Source organism: Drosophila ananassae, chromosome 3R (genome assembly GCF_017639315.1).
Source record: "Drosophila ananassae strain 14024-0371.13 chromosome 3R, ASM1763931v2, whole genome shotgun sequence".
In the NCBI taxonomy this organism is placed as follows: Eukaryota; Metazoa; Arthropoda; class Insecta; order Diptera; family Drosophilidae; genus Drosophila; species Drosophila ananassae.
In genome coordinates this window covers 12,125,678-12,147,394 of record NC_057930.1, presented here as the reverse complement: position 1 = coordinate 12,147,394, position 21,717 = coordinate 12,125,678, and the positions used below count along the sequence as shown (strand labels likewise).

The 21,717-nt window shown below is 36.1% G+C and overlaps 1 protein-coding gene and 1 long non-coding RNA gene across 4 annotated transcripts in view; both read left to right on the top strand.

Moving 5' to 3' along the window:
• Window positions 1-4,245: 4,245 nt before the first annotated feature.
• Window positions 4,246-10,856, top strand: LOC123257410. 2 transcript variants are annotated; one of them, XR_006507464.1, is made up of 3 exons: window positions 4,246-7,667; window positions 8,452-8,577; window positions 9,336-10,856. It is a non-coding gene; the product is annotated as an uncharacterized LOC123257410 (long non-coding RNA). The 2 variants fall into 2 exon arrangements; XR_006507463.1 differs by lacking the exon at window positions 4,246-7,667 and adding an exon at window positions 8,183-8,348.
• Window positions 10,857-11,107: 251 nt separating this feature from the next.
• Window positions 11,108-21,717, top strand: part of LOC6503362 (zinc finger protein ush) — a 59,848-nt gene continuing 49,238 nt past the window's right edge. For both annotated transcript variants that reach the window (XM_032455549.2, XM_032455548.2), the window contains exon 1: window positions 11,108-11,689. In XM_032455549.2, the coding sequence (XP_032311440.1) occupies window positions 11,647-11,689 (43 nt within the window). In that variant the 5' untranslated portion in view covers window positions 11,108-11,646. The remainder of the gene's footprint in view (window positions 11,690-21,717) is intronic.

Genomic DNA, 21,717 nt, shown 5'->3' with positions numbered 1-21,717 from the left:
AATAAAAACAATGCAAGGGGCGACCTTCAATCCGAATCGGAATTGGGGTCTTCCCCAATGGTTTCTACTTTCTGGTCCACCTCTCTTTTTTCTGGCTTTTCTGCCATTTATTCTCATTCCATTCTCTGTTCTCGACCTTGGCCCAGTTCCTGCCCAGTTGGCTGCCAAAATGTTCCATCTGAACTTGAAAGTTGTCGTCCCTGGGAGCCCAGGAGTGTGAAAAGAGAGGGGTGGGGAGACAGGATAAGGAACGTCCCTGAACCGGTTCAGGTGAACGCCTCGAACGCCTCGATGGCAGTTCATCAGCATCGTACGATGGGGGAATCAACAAATAACATCATTATAAAGTTGAAAATATACCCATACAATAATATATGGAGCAAAAAAAAAAAAAGGCAGAGGAATGGGCTAAAGATTTCCGACTAAGAGATACCCAAGAATAATACATTTCCGGGAGAATTTGTATTCAAAAATTATTTAAAATATTAAACAACAAAGTTTTCTAGTTCTTATAAATACATTTTTTTTAAATCCTACTGAAATCCTATGATTCTCTATCCTTAAAACTTAAAATATATCTTAAAACTTTCTTGAAAATCATCTCTTTTCCATACATTTTTATGTTTCTTGCAGTATTTAAACGTAATACCTTAAAAATTATCTCTTTTCTATAGATTTTTTTTATTTTGCATTAGTTCTTATCCAAGTATATTTGGATATACATATACAATTTTTTTTACTAAAACTATAAATAAAGTTAAGATCCAATAGATCCTTTATCTCTAAAACTTAGTAGACATATAAATTTCTACTAATTTAGTAGTCTTATAAATTGCTTAAAAATCACCTTTTTTTTATAGATTCTTTTTTTTTTTTTTCTAAGAACTACATATTTCAAATCCTTTCAGACTTTATCCAAATATATTTGAATATATAAAATATTTTATTCACAAATTATAAATAAAGTTCGGATCCAAAAAATCCTATATCTTCAAACCTCTTAGATATCTTATAACTTTCTTAAAAATCACCCCTTTTCTATAGATTTTTATTATTTTTTTTTGCAGTATTTAATCTTAATCTTATCTTAATCTTTCCAGACTTTATCCAAATAACCCTAAACTATCCCTGACTAGCCTGTGTTACTAAGAGAACTCGATAAAAAAGTCGGTAAACTAATTTAGAGGCTTATGAAGGCTTATTTGTGATAATCTAACCGGATTGTCTATTTATCTACGAGACTTCAGACCTTAAGAGAACTTGAACTCTATTTCAAAGTACGCAGTCAGCTACCTCTCTGGAGTAATCATATTCTTAAAATTTTTTCATTCTCGCGAGTAACAGGTGTATTCCCCGAACAAACATTCATTCGTGAACGATATTCCCTTGAGAGCCGACGAGTACCGCGTACAAATATGTGTCTTTGGTACAAATAGAAATAAATCTAGAATAAGTATACTGAGGGGGGCCCAGGGGTCTAGACTCTAGAGGCTGGGGGCCACTGATAGACCCGTTTATTTTTTTTTATTTCACTTTTTGTATGCCGACGCCGCCGACGTAGATTCCGATTTCAATTCCGATCCGATGTTGACGAGGTCGCTGGGGCGTCTGATTGGGGCCACGTGAAGTCAACGTGAACACCGGGCCCCAAGAATAATAATAATTGCGTTATTCATAATGCGACGGAATGGAATGGATCGGACATCTCCCCCGGACAGAGTCGGGTCTCAGGGGCTTCATCCATTTTTGGATCAACCCTACAATAGGGGGGGGGGGTTCGGTTCGAGTCTGATAACAGGGGCGACTGATAAGCCTGCAATTCCCAGCTGGCCACCGCATGGTCTATACTATATACTCTGTAGAATTTCTGTCCTCTGTCCATTGTCCGCTGTTTGCTGTCCGTTAGTCAGTCACAACATGAGTGAGAGGCGTGGCTCTTATCAGCCCCCAAATGGCTCTTATCATTTTTTTTTTTTGTTGGCCAAGAGGGGTGGGATCTGCCGTCAATGAAGGTTTATCAACAAAGCGGCGGGGGGGCTGGACTGGTACTGGCTCTGGACTGTTTCGGTTCGGGGTCAAGACATGAGATTGGAGAATCACCGCGAATTGCAGGTGATTCGGTTCGATTCCTCGTCATCTGCAAGGCTGATCTTCGAGATAGATTTGTGATCAGAATGTGAATGAATCGAATGAATTTCATGGCTTGGGTGTGTCGATCGGGATTATCATTACTTCCGGCTAATGCCGGCCACCTGATGTAAAGAAAATAACATATTTGTCAGCAAACAGTCCAAAAGTGCAAATCATTTAGTTGTTATTCTGTTTTTTATTTTCTGCGCAATTCCTGCGGTGTTCAACTGTGTGAATAGAAGGGGTATACAGGGGGTTAAGGGTTTATTTAGTTATGTTTCAAGGGGGTTCTATATTGCCAAATTATAAAATATTATTTTTTATGGTTTAATGATTGTTATTAATAATTTTAATCACGTTTATTCAATACTATATAGTAGAGTATTAATATTTTAGATATACTCTATCTTTTACTCTACTATACTCTACTATATCATATACTATACAATACTAGGTACTATTCTATACTTTTAAAGTTTATTTAGTTATTTTCTTAAGGGGGTTCTTATTGCCAAAGAATGAAAAATTATTTTTGAGTATGTGATCATTATTACTCATAAGGTTAGTCAGTTTTATTTAGTACTAATCGATATAGTATTAGTTTAATAGAGAATATATTGAACTACTGTACCATAAATATATATGGCATAAATATATTATTATACTATACTATTTACTATTCTATACTTTAAGTAATTATATTTTAAAATCATTGAAATGTAATTATATTCATGATAAAACATCATATTACTAAAAACTGTGAATAATTTTATTAAAAGTATATTAATTAATTTTTTTAAAAGGGTTTTATTTTGCCAAATTGTGAAATACTATCTTTGAGGATGTAGTCATTATTACTCATAAGGTTAACCAGGTTTTTCTGTACTATACAGTATAGTGTTAGTATTATAGTTTATATATTGCACTATTATACTATAAATATATTATACAATAGTAGTACTACTAGTATAACTACTATACTATACTATATACTAGACTATACTATAAATTAAGTAATCATATTTTGCAACGATCTTAATATTAAATCATTTTATTAGGATTTTATACTTCCAATCTAAAAATACTATAAGTTCTCATCATGTTTTTTTTAAATATTTTAAAGGAATTTTTTATCATCCTATATTATATCATACTATATTATATTTTACTTGAAATACCAGTCTTGAAATACTATATCTTTTCATCATATTCTTCTAATATTTTCTAAGGATTATTTATTTATTTTAAGTTATTTTTATAATCATATAATGACTGACAATCTTGAAATACTATATCATATCATATTATAGAATATTCTTCATAATATTTCAAAGTTTTCACTTTTTCCATTATCAAAAATTATACAATCTATGAAGTGCTTTCTCTTTTAAAGGCTTTCGAATACCCCTTAAATCCATAACCCTCAAATCTATAACCCTCAAAAGTAATCAAGTACCATAATAGTATTATGTATTATGCAACCTTTAGAGGAAGTTGATCCACCTCTACGTAGAGAGTCATCCCTATTTACATACTTAGATCTCATGCTAGGCACCATTTCCGTTTCTGTTTATCAAAGTCATTGTGGCATTCGCCGGCAACGTGACCATCGCAACCGCAAGTGAGAGAATCGGGTGTAAATCGGGCGTGAATCGGTTCCGAATCGGTTCGGTTGTTTATCTAAGCAGAAACCCGTGGCATGACGTAGCCCGGACCTTGTTTATGGGGCGTTGGTTTCTGTTTCGGTTTCTCCACGCTTCTTTTATTTATTTTTTTGCGATCCATGTGCGAAATCTCCAAGGGGGCTTTACACGGGGAGGGAATAGGCTGATAGGCGACAAAAAAAAAGTATAGCCGATTAATGGACTGCCCTTGAAGGGTATATAGTACGTCGTAGTACCCTACCCTTCTGCAAAGTCAATATACAAACATAAAGAAAAGGAGGCTCGTTGAGCGAAAAACAATGGAAATTGCCCAAGTACTTAGGTAGTTTGCACTGAAAAAAAGGGGTTTCTAAAATAGTAAGATATATTTTGGACTAAAATAATAATATTAGAATTATAAACAAGGTTTAATGTATATTTAAAAAATATATTTTTAACAAAAAAGTAATTATTTCGTAATACTCTCTTTTTCTGGTCACTTGACTCCCCATTTCCTGACGCCCCTATTGACATTGTTGCGTTTGTTTGTTTGTTTAAGTGGGCGCGTTTCTTGTTGTTGACTTTGTTGCGAAGGAGGGGCGGCTAAAGAGGGCGTGGCGGGGCGCCAGTGCCAAACGGGGAGGGGCGTCTCAAGTCTGGGTGCTTATCAGAAGCGATTACACGCAGCCACGCATTGATTGAATGGCCTTTTCAGTTCCCCGGAATGTATTCTTTTACAGCACTCGGTATTCTCATCATAAATTTAATTTAAAATGGAAATTTCTCTGTAACTTGTATTTTTAACATGCAGCATTGTTGCAAGAAGCAGGGGCGGTAGTTGACCTTTTTTTGGGGGCATTATAGTTTAAAAAGTTTTATAGAAACTACGGAAACTTTTCAAGGAAATACAATTCATAACTCATCCCTCTTATTATATAAAAATTTCCATCAACTTTATTTGTAAACAAATTTATTTAGACCCAAGAAAAATAAAGTGATTTTTGGGGAAAAGCTTAAGAAACATTTTCCACAATTATCACTCTACAGATTCCCTCCCAAAGTGATCCATGGACATGACCAGCCGGCGTGGACAATGATTTGGGTATTTAGCACATTTTTTCTTCAACCGATTGTGTTGATGGCTAATCGAAGCACGAGCGCGAAATAAAAAAAATGTATTTCGCTTGTCCACATTTTGTATTTATTTTTAGAAATCGCGACGCGTTTTTTTTTTTCAAATAATCAAAAGCTAGGCGCCCCGGTATCCGTATAGTATTAGAATCGGACTCTGAATCGTAGCTCTAAGAAGCGGCTTCGCAGCACCTCAGGATCCAAAAGAAATAATTAACATATTTTTGCAAATTATTGATCGTGTGGCTGAGGTCATAAATCGGCAATCGGAGATGAGATGAGATGAGGTGATCGCATCCCCAAAATCGAAAACCAAAATTCGAAACGGGGCATGTGAGTTATACTTTATTTGTATTCAATTTTTGTTGCTTTAAATTATTTTGTATTTTTTTTTGTTATTTTAACTTGTCGCTTGGAGGCTTTTGCACTTTAGCAAGGACAACGACGGAAGTGAACATCAAAACACGAGTTGCCTGCAAAAAAAAAAAAAAAATACAAAAATTGCATTTAAGGTCAACGAGCAATATTCATGAAACGTTGAACCAAGTCAAGTCACAAAAAGTATATGCATTCAAAATACAAAATAAAATGAAAGCCCTCGAATGCAATGGCTGGATGAGTAAAAAAATAATAATATATAAAGCAGGCCGGTCAGATCTTCCACAATAATAACAAAAAAAAAATCAAGTAAATAAAGTCATTTAGTTATGGTAGTCAGTGAAAGGACTAACCAGTACCCGTTGAAGAGGGATATTTAATATTTATAGGAAAATAAAATAGAATAAAAATCCTAAAACTTCTATAGACTACTTAGGTTTAGTTTTCTAAAAATTAAGAAACTGTTTAAGAGCTTATTTTAATATAAGAATAATAATCTTAAAAAATATAAAGAAAGTAAAGTTTAAGGGCTATAAGTAGTAGTATATAGGAGTCTCCTTAAGAGATATTTTTTACTACCCAAACATGATATATTATATCCTCGTTTAGGCCAAAAATTGGTAGGCTTATTGGAATACTTAATACCCTTTATAGACTAACTACTGGGAAATAGAATAACAATAAGAAATCTGCAATGCTTTCGCCGCCTGATCATCAACTACTGAAGCATGTCTGAGGCGGGTTTGAACTTTGGAACGATGTCACTTGAATCACTCTAGCTATCTTACCTCTCTTTCTCTCCCTAGATTTGCCGCTCTTTCTGACACCCTATCTTTAGGGTCCACCTAAAGGTGCGATTGGTGCAAAAATTAAAAATCAAAAAGCAAAAAAAACATGCGTGGGGCGAATGATCGATGTGCAGAAGGTGAAGGTGACTCGGCGGAAGGTGACCCTGAATGAGTGAAGGAGGCAGAGCAAAGTTCGCCAGTCCGACTTCGTAAATCCGTCTTACGAGTTCCACTTGGAGGTTGAAGTGTCGAATAACCGAAATACCCATACCCATACCATGGTATCTATCAGCCCAGTAATCGCTGAAGTGCACAACACATTCCATCATTCCATCATCGTCCAGTGTGCTCCGATTTCTATAAATAATTCCAGCAGATAAGCCAGATCCTAAAAATGGACCAATGTGCCACAAAAAAAAATATTATTATGTTAAGAGGTGAGAGGTCAGAGAGGCTGGGAATGTCCATTACTCGAAGAATCAGGTCAATCAGTGGCGAATGATTTAAAATAATAGATCTCATTTATGAATGAATCTTTAGCATTTAATTGGTATTTGTAGATCACTAAATAAGATTAATTATTGTCATTAATTAGTCGTGATTTCCTGTTTTACGGCCTGACTTTTATTGGAGGTGATATATGGACTTATTTGTGAGGTTCTTGGATGCGGTTCTAAATCGAAATGAACTGAAAACAAAACTTGTTATTGTCTTTAAAATGTTTTTAATAAATTATATTGTTATTTTGATGTGATAAGGTGTGTTTTTAAAGGTTTTATTATAGAAGAGGTTTTTAAATCTCATTAAAATATATGATATAGAAATCTTAAACAATCTTAATTTTATAGCTGTTATGTAAGTTTTTTTTTCTTTGAATAAAATTCCCATCATCTTTTCTAATAAGTTATTTTAAGACCCAGTTCCCTCATTTTAATTCCCTTTAAACACAATTCACTTGCAATTTGTGTTTATTTCTGTTCACATTCATCAATTATTAGGTGCTGGGGGTGTCTAGATATAGATATATGTATATTTAAAACCCGTCCATGGTCACTTGAGTTTCGACATTACGTATACGCAGCATGGGACGAACCTACCGCAATGGCGGCCTCCCAATTAGCAGGGACTATTTAGTGAGAGCGAGAGAGAGAGAGAGTGAGGGTACAAAGTACAAAATTGCATTTGTAGAAACTAAAAATATCCATGGTTAGTCGTGAAATTAGTGAAAAAGGGGGTGGGATGGTGGCCAAAATTGGACTTTGATCGAATGCATTGAGTTTTGTGGGCGGTGGCAGCTGCGTCGACGGCTCTGCTTTATAACGGCACAAGAAATTTGTGGGCAAATGCAAAGGAAGAAAAGGAAGAAAGAAAAAAAATGAAAACAAAGAAGCTTTTTATAAAAATAAGTGAATAATTTCATCTCCTCTTGGGAAACAGTTTGTTTGGTTTTTTTTTGTTTTTTTTTGGCTCGCTTATGCGACAGACTTGGCAAATTTCATCAGCTGTTTTAATTTATGCAAGGAGCCCAGCCGAGCTGATCTTGGGAGTGGATCAACATCAGAAAAGCAGTGAGAAGAGAAAAGAGAGTCAATTGAACGTAAGAGATTTAATTACCAATCGAGTGAAGAGAGAGAGCTGAAGAGAACAGCAACAAGGTTATTGGTAAAAGTGTGCAGAGAAAAAAAAAAAGAGTTATAGCTTACTAAGTAGCCTACTACTATAACTACTACTAATACTACTTCTACTACTATTTCTTCTTTATAAGTCAAAGAAAAGCAATTGTATTTTAATTTCTATTTAATAGTCTCTCATCTTACTAAGCTATCTAGTCTCTAAGCTTCAAGTCTCAGTTTCTATTTCTATTTCACAAGAATCTGAAAGGAAAATTAATAATTGATGTAATTTCACAATACTTAGACCCTTTTCAAACAGCTTTTTGCACAATTTTAATTGATTAGATAAGGAAGTTCCTAGTTTTTTTTTTAAAAGATAGCTACTAAAAGATAGCTAAACATTGTAAGAATTTATTATATAAAAATAATCTTAAAAAACATGTAATAAAGAAAGAAAAACTACTAAAATTATCATCATGCTAAAATCCAAAAACCTATAATTTTTTCCATTAACTCACAATCAGTGTATTGACCCCCATTTCCCATATATATAATTTATATAAATTAAGTTGTTCAGGGTAAGGTCGGTAAGTTGCAGTTCCCAGGGTTGGAGGCACATCATTTCCGATCCGATCACAAACGGATCGGATCATTGCACCCGCAAGGTAACTGCACCTTGGGTCAATGATATTCACTTCCCCCGCCAATTTTTTTGGCAGATATTCGGTTTAATATTATTTTTTGTTTTTATTTCCATTTCCATTTCAGTCACGGGCATGGCCTTGCCGCCAGAAGTTGCTTGACCTGGAAGCGGTTTACCTTGTCGCCGCCTCCTCCATTGGGGTGTAATGCACTATGCTGAGTTACAGAAGACTCGGCTACTACACACATCAGGTATATTATATATTTTCAAGGCTCTTTTGTTTGCCAAAAAAAATAAAAAATTCGGTGAAACACTAAAGGCCAACCAATTGTGGATATACATACGTTTGTACAACTGATTGATTTCCTTTCAATTTGCTGTCGTATCATCGTTTTTTGACTTTGTCGATGGGATTCCCCCTTTATTAGATACGGTAGCTACTAAAATATGAATACCTAACGTCGATTAGATCATTATTGATGGCCATTTAGGTCTAAATACTTAAATACTTTATTAATGGAGCTATTTTTAAACTAATTATTCTATTTATGGGCTGGTTTTTGTCATAAAAGATAAAATACAAGATGAAGGTGATATTTTTTAACTTAATTTACTTCAGAAATATTTTTGAAAGTGACTTTTATGATCTTTTATAAAATAAATAATAAAATTAGGTCTTAAAAATATATATATTTATTTTGTCATTAAAGAAGATGAAGGTGATATATTTTTGAACTTAATTCCTTAGAAATATTTTTGAAAGTGACTATTTGGTCTTAAAAATATTTATTTTCTTTAATTGTATATTTTTAATAGCTGTATCTTATAGTACCTTGTAATTAAAATAACTTTTTTTTTAATAAATAGTTCAATTAAAAATGTAAAAACACAAAAATTACAAAATGTTATTTAAAAAGGCCATAAAGGTCTAGATTATTCTCGATAAGACCTTTAGTCTCTTTACCTTTTTATTTAATTTTTTATTATTTTTTTTGCCTTTTATTTATAGGTTTCTTGGGCGATTGCCGAATTGCATTGAGAAACCGAGAACAGAGCAAAAAAGCGATCAGGGATTGCCTAAAAAGTCACCGAAAAAGTTAAATGAACGTTGCGAAGGTCAACGGTGCGTATACTTCATTAGCGATTAACGAAAAAAAAGGGGGGAGGTGTCGCCTCATATAGGAGGAGTGGGGGGCTGAAAAGGAGCAACCGCAAATGACCGCTGAAGGATGAAGGGCAGCCGGGCAAGGGGTATACTGTGGAGGTCGCGTGGCTAATCGACTCGGCCATATGTTAGCGTGGATTACAGCCCCGCTAACTGGTTTCTGATATTTATTGCCCTGCAGCTTCCCAATTTGCATGACGTCCTTAGAGCAACCATCCCCCCACCCCCCTCCAGCCCTCCCGCAGCACGCGTTTCCAGCATCCTAACGGAAGCTTTTCATTTCCGGTGCTGTCGGAATTTTTAAAATCTATGAGTGTCCAATGCAAAGCAGCTGCCAACAAGAAAAAAAACAAGGACTAGCCATTAAAAACAGGCAATAGGTGCAAATTAAAAGACAAAAAGGTAAACGGAATTGGAAAAAAAAGGTTAAGAAGAATAAAACATGGCGGGAACAAATGTACCGGAAGTGCAGCTAAATAAAATGGCTGCAAAAGAGCAGCGAGGACAGGAAATGAAATTCTGTGGACACAAGCGCAATTATTTATTTAAATAAATAATGGGATTAAAAAGAAATAATAGGTTGAAAAGAGAATTTTGATGGTTTTCAAGCAAAATATTTGAATCAGGCGGGTGGTATGGCGCCCTCTGCAACGAAGCTAAAAAGTATGCTATGATTTTCGTAAGAGCGCCATCATGTGGTGGGTGGCGGAAACTCTCTTACGGTATTTGTGCTCAAAATGGCGTTGCAGCCATTCGACTAACGCCTTCTCCCATATTGCTGCTACAATAAAAGCTAAAAAAGTGAAGAAAACAATAAATAATTAAGCAAATAAGCTTAAATAGCTAATTAAATAACAAATCAAGTGTAGAAATGCGAAAGACAATGTGTCTTACTGGATTATTCTATGAATTTGAGAGGTTTTGTCTGCTTTAGATCATCCAAAAAATGGTTCGTATTTTAATGAATGAAACTAGTTTGTGGTTTATATTAGTAATTAATTAAATAAAAGATAATGAAAGTGTTTAATATAAGAACTAAAACTTATGAAAAAAAGGGAAAAATAATTGCCTGCCAAGTCTGTGAAGGAGACAGGGCGAAGGAGATACTAAGGGGAAGTGTGAAAACGTGCGTAAATGTTTCGGCGTTTTTGTTTTGATTCTTATCAGAGTGCAAAGCGTGTGGGGTGATGAAGAGCCAATCAAAACAAAATAAAAAAGCGGGAGCTGCGGGCTCTCACTCTCTTTTGACTCGCTCTCTTGTTCTCTTTAAGGCTCCCCTTTTTAGAAAAGCTCTTATGTGGAGCTCATTCTCTCTTTGTCTCTCTCAGCAATGGGCTTAAAAGCTAGTGCTGTCGAAAATATAAACTTGGCTAAAAAAGGCTATAAATAATACTCTTTTAATTTATAAAAAACAAGTAAATTAGTCAGTAAGATCTCACATTGTATTTAAATTCAGAATGACAGGATTTATTACTAGATTTTATTACTAGCGCATCCTGTTGTTTCAAAATGGCTAAAAGCCAAAAAATGTCTGAAATGACAACACTGGTTGGAGCTCTCGGTTTCACCCGAGAGCGAAAGCTTTTTGGGGCCGAAGAGCTTTCTCGAATAAACAACTCGAATTCGAACCCGCGAACATCGCCGCCGAACAAAGAAATTTGACGATTTCAAGCGAACGGACGTCTCGCCTCGCACTCGCTTGCTTTTTGGCAATAAAACACGCGTCTCCAAAGCCAACAACAACAAACCAATCAACATTACCAACAATAATAATAATAATTCTAATAATAATTGTATCACAGAGAGAGAAAGAGCAAAATCAACAATTGTTACTAATCAGATATTGTTGAGATTACAGGCCCGTTGGCTTCAAAATCGCGCGCGTTTTTTGCCGCTCCGATCGTTAAAAATTCATTAAGTATTTTTAATCACCGCGTTATAATAAATAATACAAATAATCGCGATCATAGCCCATTATTGATATTTGCCCCCCCTCCGGTAGTAGAGGTGCCTGATCAGTGTTTGTGTGTGTGTGTTCGTGTGTGTGTGTTCTGGTGTGTATGTGTGCGCGTAAATGTCCGCCATAAAGGAAACGGATCTGGATCTGGTGCAGATTTGATGCCGACGTAGTAGCTCCTCCGCCGTTGGACCCGCAATGTCACGACGCAAACAGTCCAATCCCAAGCCGTTGAATAAAGGTTAGTTCTTAGTCCTATTGGTTCCCCCCCTTTTTTTAATCACAAAATTTTGGCTTGTAATTTAATGATTGCTGGCTGGCTGGTTCTCCCACTTGACCCATTCAGAGTGGCTTGGTCAGCAGATCTCGGTTTTTTTTGGACAACAAAACATGTGCAAACACAGAAAACAAAGAAGGGGTAAATAAATAATAAATTATGCCATGAAAAAGCAACCAAAAAAAATAAATAAAATTTTAACAATTAAGAACGGTTTTAAAAGATAATTAAATAAAAAATAATTAATAAATTATTTAGGAGTTTCAAAAAAAATATATTTTTATGAGAAGAAGCTGATAGCCTTAAATTTAATTTTATAAAAAATAATACTTGAAATCTCTTGTTTCTCATTTAAATAAAAAAATATTAAAAAACACTGTCTTTGTCAAGCTTCGTTATCGATATCGATACCTGTTGTACGTGCCGCTGACACACCTTTGTGAATATTTTGTTCAAAAGAGAGTCGAGAATATTAACTAATTACATTTCGTTGTTGGGATATTTGATATATTTATGGCCCCGAACCATTTGACACCCAATGAATGCATTTCGGAATCGAAATCGATAAAACGTGCCGGACCTGCGACACTGGACGCCACCTCGCACCTTCGATTTTCACCTCGGGAGTCGCCACCTTAAACTCACCCCCCAAAAAAAAGTAGAGCCACCACCACCACCAGCAGCACCACCCATCTTTCCGCTTTATCCATTCTGCCATTTTGGACTCCTTATCGCAGTCGCTGCTACTACTCCGAGCACGTTTCTCGGCTGGCTGACTCTGCCGCTGCCCCACCCATTACCCCCCCTCAGTTTGGCTAAACTATAGACTTCCCTTATCCCCAACCCCCCCTCTAGAGCAAGCCAATCCAGTAATCCAAAAAACAACAACACCCAGTCGCCGAGCGATATCGGTCCGAGTCATGAAAATGGAACTTCCACAGTAAGTTGCCAAGAATCGATAAGTCCGGCTCTAGATACACTCCGAGGGGGCGAAATATGACGATCATGAGGCATTTGGATGGGATATTTAAAACGATTGTAATTGAAACGGGTGATGATTCAAGATACAAGATACAATGAAAAGCTGAGAAGTCTACGAAAAAGATACTAGTTCGATAGAATTGGATGATCCTAAGATAGTGCCTTAAAACTCTCATTAATCGATCATTTATCGATATTAAAATACTATTATACTATTTTTTGTGATATTTTAATAGTCTTGTTATGCTTTAAGCTACTAAACACTTCGATCGTTATCTTTCCTTTTAATCTAAATTTTAGACTGGTGATGATTCAAGATACAAGATACAAAGAAAAGTCTACCAAGACGATAAAAGTTCGATAGGATTGGAAGATCCTAAGATAGTGCCTTAAAACTCTCATTAATCGATAATTATCGATATAAAAATACTACTATTAAATTAGTAATGACATTTTAGAACCAATTTTTCTACTAAGAGCTTCTAAAACCTTAGTTATTACAATAACTATATAACTATCTTTCCTTTCAGTCTAAATTTTAGACTCTAAAATATTAACTTTTTTTAAAACTCCCCCTTACATATAATTAACATTATCTGATAACCTTAAAAGTACTACAACCCTAAATTAATGGAAAACACACATTAAAGTAGAAACTTGAAAATATTTATAGACCTGGCCCCTATGGAGGGGATAACGCGAAACTTCTCCATTTGCGTTTCTGATAATTTAGGGCATTTTTATCTAAGCAGCTGTTGTATGTTGTTGTTGTTTTTGATGTTGCTGTTGTTGTTGTTGTTGAACCTGCACTATCAGTGGGTTATCCCTCGGCAGCTATCCACCTGCACCCCCTCTAGCCCTCAGCTCTTGGCCAACTATTCTGCTTTGCATATTTATCTCTAGAACACTTGCTTCACTTTCTGTCCCGTTGTTTTCTACAAGGGAGTGGGTGAAAAAGGGTGGTTGAGTGGGTGGTGGTTGGGTGGTTGTGTGGGTGGTGCTCTGGATGGGTGGCAAGAAAAAATGAAAACTCGAAGCAAAACTCGATAAACTTTTATCACAATTGCAGCAACAGTGGAAGGCACAACAACACCAAAAACAATTGCGTAGTTCGAGCTTCTCTGGGCACTACTTTTTTTTCCATATTTTTTTTTTTAACTTTTTTTTTTACATAAGCTCCAATAACTGGCATTTGTATCGTAGTCCAAGTCAAAGTCGCTATTGTTGCTATTGCAGTGTAGGAATCGTGATGACAACGCCCTCGGCTTTAATTCTCAGATACGCTACAAAAGGGTATCTACTAGATACTATCTAGAAATGGGGTTTATTCTTTTAGCTTTTGTTTTTATAGCTTCATATTTTACCTATAATATTTATATATATTTTTATTTTATTTATTTTTATTTTTAATATCTTGTTTAGAGTATAAAATATTTAAAAACTCCTCCACCTGCCATTGATTTCTATCTCAATACTTCTCGTAGAGCTTCAAGACCTGGGGGAGTGCAGTCGTCTCACAAAGATAAACACTTTTCTGGGTTGCCTTTCCGTTTATTTTATTTTTTGTGTTTTTCTTCTTTTTTTTATAAATTTTAATTACGCTTATCACTAATTTTATGTTAATGGCCAGCTGTTGGTTGTCGGTTGCTGGTTGTTTCGCTTGTCTCTAGTCTAGTTGTTATTGTTTTAATTGTCGTTCCGCAAAAGAAAGACAATCAACGGCTCAGTGCCATCGACATCGCCATCGACACCGCCATCGTCATAGCCCTCCCCATGCGGGTGACAATTTAGCCAAAAGTCGACGCGAGTCTGAGTTTCGAATTTTTAAAACGTTTGCAAGCGGGCCCAGAACTCATTTGCTGTCAGCACTGAAAGAAATTGGGAGTAGGAGGGAAAATATATTATTTTATGGAGAAAAAAAGGTAGAGAAATAGAGCTTAATAGAATTTCTAGAAAGACAAAATCTATTAACATATAGCTTGAACAGTTTTAATCATTTTTCATTAGTCTTTTCCAGGTTATTTAAGCCGTACATTATATGGCAGCGACCAAACCGAAATTTGGAGTATTTTAAAGGTTCTGGTTATAAATTTTGGATAGTTTTTGGGACAGGAATTAGATTAAATAGTAATAGATTTTAATGTATAGATTATAAAGTAAAAATTATATAGTGTTAGGATTTAGTATAAAGTATAGAGAATAGATTCTATAGTAATATATAATAAATAGTTAGGGATTTTACTTATTGATAGGGTTATTGATATGCTTAATCGTTATTCAGAATAATAAGTTAGAGGATTACTGTTAAAAAGCAGTATTAAAGGAAGTACTAGAAAGTATAGGAAGTCTAGGAGTTGCTAAGGAAGAGTTATAGTTCTATACCCAGATCCTATATCCCAGATATATCTTTAGGAAGCGATACATAGATAGTACCTCTAATAATAATATAGTATTCTAATAATTCAAATATAATAAAATAGAACAATAATACGTAAGATATAGTAAGATATAATAACTTATAAGAATCAAAAGAACAATTGCTTTATTATATATTATAATATTGTTGATCTTAAGTCCCAAACCCTACTACTTAGTCATCATGATTTGATTTTTAAACTTAATCTTTTCTGTAGAATATTAAATGTTTTGTTAAAATTCACTTTTTTGTTGTTAATATAAGTAGTATTTCCCCTGGACTCTGATTTCAGTGGAGTATTCTCTCTCGTATCTGAAATCGGGGCGGTACGTGTCAAGCGGTTTGGTTTTGCTCTTGGGGGGTGCTTAGGGGATTCTATAAGCGGGGTTCTGGTTAGAAGGGGCCAGTGAGGCGATAAGAGGAGCCGAGCTAACTGCGTATTGCAATTGCAATTGGCTTTCGAAGAGCTGCCGTTGCAGTTGCCACGATAAAAAGCGATAAAAGCCAGGGCTCAGGTTGCAAGCCAAGGCCTTTTCAGCCATTCTGGATATATACTCTTTCATGCCACCCTCCCCTCATGCCACTCGCCACTCTCCAATTCAATTGGCAAAGATAATCTCGAGCTTTGGCCATTTTGACATTGTATTTTAATAATTGCGATAAGCCCCGGCTCCCCAACTGGCTCTTTGTCTCTGTTTTTGTTGATTTGCTGTGGAAATCGGACCAGGAAATATCACCAGATATAAAAAAAAAAATGTATAAAAAAAAAGAAAGCAACACCCAAACAGGCATTACAAATTGCAAATTGTTTTTGTTTTTTTTATATATTATTTTTTTTTATTATTTTATTATCGTTGTTTTTGGAGAGCGCCACATTTGCATATCAAGTGAAGCGAATGAATGAGGGCAGGGGCGGATTCTACCAAAGGGGTATAGCCTGGCGATCGCCTTAGTCACTCTGATTTCAGATATTGCTGCTGTTTTCTTATCGCCTGAAAGGGGAAATTCCTTCAGTGATTAATCAAGTGGAATAATGAGGAACGGAACTGGAAACTGATATAGAGAGTTTTTAAAAATAATCTTTAAGCAAAAAGCAAAAAAAAAATATGTTTTAGAGGAAGTCTGATATAATATCTCTTTCCCAGTTACGAAACTCGGTTTAGATCTTGATTAGTACTTCCTACAGTTGACTAATCACCTGCGATAATAAAGTCCCTCCTATCTCTAACCCATACCCAGTATCCAATCATTTGTTTATTTTCGGTTTAATCGTGAAATGAAATCGAAATGAGTTTGAAATTTGATGCCCGGTCAGCGATAATGGTTTGTAGTCATTTTCCAAACATTCCCTTCGTTAAATAAAAATAAAAAAAAATAAATAAAGTTAAAAAAAAAGCTTAAAACAGCTGTCGGTTGTTGTGTGATTTCTACAATGCTCCGGGGTCTCTGTTCGGTTTGGTTGTTTTTTATCAAAAGATCTGATGGCAAGATTGTCGCGCTTTGCTTCAAAAAATGAGAGAATGAACTCGCCCAACAACAACAATAACAACAACAACAACAATAACAATAATAAAAAAAACAACAATTGTAACAACAACAATTTTGTGTGTTGTGTGTTTTTTCGTTCATAACAATTTCAAGAGAGATTTTCAGCTAAAGATAACAACGTCAATGCGATGTGGTTTGTCGGATACCGATTTATATCCCCAACAATGAGAATATATATAGTACTTTAATATATATATCTACTACTCTATAAAGTCTATCATAACCCCTATAATCTATTATTTAATTAATTTTTCGATTCAAAATCAGATCGAATCAGTCTGGGGAATCAAAATCATACGCGGAGTTCGTGGATCCTCCACTGTCTCCGAGGGCGTTGATAGCCACAGTACACACACACCATAAATCTCTGTCAGGGCCTGGAAACCGACGAATCTTAGACGATAATCATCGGAGGCCGAAAAAAAATAACAAATAGAACTGATTTCCAGCATAGTATTGAGGGACGGGAAGGTTCCAAAGGCAAATTCGAAGGCATTATTATCAGCGGCGGCCCACTAACCGACCGACTGATCGACCACCGATCTTCGAATAGATTTCGCCTTATAAACAAAGACTAAATAAAGAGGGTAGCAGGGTAAAGATTAGTTTACTATATTTTATTTTACTATATTTTATAATAAAATAAATATTTAAAAATTAAAATATATAATCTACCAAAAGATATGGCCTTTTTTTGGTTTTAAAAACTACTAGTTTCTGAGATTATATCATTATCTTTAGAAAAACTACATATATACCTTTCACCTCAAGACTCACTTATTTATTAAAAAAAAAGAGAGACAGCTACAATTTTGTAGAAAGAGATGGCTTACAAAGACGTCGAAAGTGATATCTGAGCGACAAATCTCAGTTCAAATTTCGACACCTTATCGCTACGCGTTCATCTGGCGGCTTGGGTTTCCAATTTCGAGTGGCCCGGAATGATGTGATGTTCTTGTGCGTTGTCAGCGATAATGTTAATCGTTATCGTTATCACATTCGCAGCAGAAGAATGCCGTCTAGTGTTGGCTTTCTTGATTTCTACTTCAGATTTCCAATGATTTTCAATTTCAAACAAAAAAAAAAAGGGGAGAGAAACGCTTGGAGATAGAAATCTTTTGGCTCCTTCTCCTTCTCAGTCCTCCATCCGTCGGACTTCCACCCACTTAATTAGTTTCATTTCTTTTTCGATTTGGCCTTTCTTTATCAATCATTGGAGCTCCAGTCGCTGGGTCTTATCTCTCGAAATAAAGTTCATGCCGAGGTCCTATTATCTATTCCCGGCGATCTCCCAGCCCCAGCATTCGTTTAATTGACCAACCAAACTGACCGTCCATCCATCCATCCATCGATCCTCTGTCCTCCTCCTACTCCACAGCCCCTTCTCCATCTGGTGGCTCCTCGAAATGCCTCGTTGTTGTCGCTTCCATCTGCAATCTCTGATTAAGACCGGCAATCCGGGCCTCGCCTGCCCCGGGCCAGGGGCATTAGACTGCAAATCATCATCGCCACATATAAGCCTCATACCATACATATATGTATATATATTCACGTACTGTACTGTACCATGGGCTCTGTAGCTTTCTGTTTCTTTCCTTCGATTATCTGCTGGTGGCCATTGCCAGTCAAAGTGCAGACCTTGAAAATATTAAGCCCGCCACCGAGATTCAGCTCAGATTGCTAGATCACACATGACTTTTGATTTTTCACATTTTTTTCATCTCTTGTTTAATGATTTTTTTCAAAGATTAATGGAGAATTGGTACTCTTATCTTTAGAGGTGTTCTGCTTAGGAATTGTTGGATTATTGAAAAAAATATGGGCTCATCAGTGTCTCATATCGTAGACTCGCGGTTTCAACTAACATTTTAAGAGGGTCCTCTGGAAAAATCAACAAAAATGTTAAAAAATATTTCGTTAGTGGGTTTTGATGTATATTGATGAAGAATCGATCTACAAATCGTTTAAGGTATTCCGTTCAAAGATCGAATGAAAATTGGCCAAGATATTGTCTTCGCGGTGGGTTTTACTGGAAGGCCTACATTTTTGAAGGGGACCCTCCATAAAATTTAAAAAAAATGTGAAAAAATAATTTGTTCCCAGATTTTGATGCAATTTAATGAAGAATCTGTCTACAAATCGTTAAAGGTATTCCTTTTAAAGATCGGATGGAAATTGGTAAAGATATGGCCTTTCGAGCGGGACATATGGGGCTCCCATGTATTCTCCCCCATTTTGAAGGGGAACATTTTACAAAAATATGAAAAAATATTGTGTTTTTTGATTTTGATCCCGATTTATGCAGAGTCTATTTACAAATCATTTAAAATACTCCTTTCAGAGATAAGATGAAAATTGGCGAAGATATAGCCTTCCCAATGGACCATATAGGCCTCCCATGCATCACTCCACATCTCGAAGGGAATCAATCAGGGATCTAAAAAAAAATGAAAAAATATTTCATTTCCAGATTTTAATGCAGATTAATGGAGAATGGTTCTACAAATCTTTTAAAATTTCCGCTTAAGGATCGGATGGATAATGGCCGAGATATAGCCTTCGCATGGGGTCGTATTGTCCTCCCCATGCACTTTACACATTTCGAAGGGGACTCCCCAGAAAATGAGACAAAAAATCTGAAAAATATTTTATTCCCAGATTTTGATGCAGGTGGTGGAGAATCGATCTACAATTCGATTGAGGTATTCCGCTCAAGAATCGGATAAAAATTGGCAAAGATATAGCTTTTGCAATTGGTGATATTGGTCTCCCATTCATTTCATCCTCCATAACCCTCCATAAAAGTTGACAAAAATATGAAAAAATAATTTGTCTTCAGATTTATGAAGAATCGATCTACGAATCGTTTAAGGTACTCCCCTCAAGGATCAGATGTCTATCTTCGAAGCTATAGCTTCTCAAAGTATCCTTTATGAATGTCCCCAGCATGACTTTAAAACTCATTCCAGATGATTTTCAAAACTGTCATACTATGTGGAGGAGATAGAAATCAGTTTCCTATTTTTATATCTCCCCAATTCCCCTCCCCATGTTTATTAATCAGCAGAATTCCAGAGATTGGATCTCGCATCGTCTTTATTTGTTCTGGAGGAGCTCCTCTGGCTGGCTTCTTGGAGGAGCTCCGATTGTCACTGTGGCTAGAGTCTTAGTTTTGCTTATTCGCCTCATCAATCAATTATTAATTACAAAGTGTACAGCCGGGCTATCTAGACCCGAGCACCCCGAACACCTCCTCCAGTCCCCCAGGCGATAAATTGATTAAGTTTACATGTCCGTGGCGAAGTGGAGATATCACGGGCGGGTGGAGGTGGAGAAACGGAGACTGACATCTGCACTTGAGTTGGCATCGAAAACGAAATCGTATCGAAAATCGGGCCTACGAATACAGAGACCCGCAGAGACATGGAGGAATTTCAAAATGAAAATTTAAGTACTGCGATTAATTTGGCTTATCAGAAGGCAGGCAAGGAGCAGGAGAAGAAAACCCGAAACAAGTGCAATTAAAAGATTTTTAAGCAGACATTTGTCATTAGAGATAAGCAGTTGTACTTTCAGAGGGAGGAGGTGGAAGTGGGGAAGCCACCTACGCATAAACCACAATTAGGATGTCTCAATAGACATCTTCAGTCGATGGGGAAACCATCCAAACTAATTAAGCGATGGCACTGAGAATAAATAAAGGGTGGTTGCTAAATGGTATTTTAGATATTTTTTACTAAGCCTATACTTTAGTAAATTTACTAATAAAATTATAATTAATATAGATATAATAGTATACTTACTAAGACTATGAACTGGAAGCTATGGAACAGAAAGGGCTAGCTCCGGAATAGCCACTATCCTTAGGGACAACTCCCTCCCGGATATCTTCTATTTACCCACCACAATCGAATGTTAACTGAAATGGCAGAATACCAGATACCATCTATAGAATCGTTGGCCCCCAAAAGGCCAGAACAAAAAAAAAAAAACAACGAAAACCAGGCAGGCTAACTAGGCAACGTGCGGCAATCGATTAAAAATCCATAAAAATATATTTCTAGATTTTATTTGCTGATCAAAATGAGGCAAACGCACTCGGTCTATGTGTAATTAAGATGGTAGAAAAAGGGGGAGTGAAGAGGGGGCAGTGGCAGTGGCGCAAATGGAGGGCAATATGAAATCTATTTATGCCATTAGCTTTGCGCCGATCCCACGCAGCGATAGCCGCGAGCATTTGGAGCTCCTTCATGTCGCGCGGTGGCCATTTTGTTCGTTTATCTTTCGGTTCGGTTGTCTTCGAGCCCAACCCAATAAACTTCCAACTTTCCAGTTCCCCAAGCTGGCCCAGAATACAGGCAATACACTAAGAGAAAAATAGGATAAATATTTATTTACTTTTAGAGACATAAATCATCAAAAACGTCTTCAAAAAGTCTAGAATTAAATGAAAAAAATTTAATATTAATTTGTTTTGAAAAATATAATTTTTGAAATTTCTTTTTTATATTTTCTCTCAGTGCTATAACTGCAAACAACTTGTACATAAATCGAAATCAAAGATTAAAAACGAATCACTCATGTTACAGATTGATTTTTCGGGAATTTTTTCCTAAAGGGGGTAGTGCATGGCACACTCAGTCTCCTCTAAAAACAATATAATTCTTTCGATTCTTATCTCTAAACTTTGCCAAAAAAAAACAAGAATTTGTAAAAAAAAATATAAAACAAAAATCTCATTAGTTTGGGGCTTTGTTTCGTTGCTCTCCTCCATATCGCTGATGTGGATTTCTCGCTCAATCATGTGATTTTGGCGCCTGCTTTTTGGCGCAAAAGAATGCGATGAGTCCCCCCCTGGCATAACTGGCTTTGGGATTAGTGACCAGAGTTGCAGAGAGCACTTTAAGCCTAATCACCTCAATGGCCCACAACTTGCATTCTGGCCAAGATGCAGATGCAGGAGACAGCCGCCGCTGCCGCCGCCGCCGCCAGTCTTATCTAAATGCCAGCCTCACAGTCTCGTCTTCCATTATGATACGATGATAGG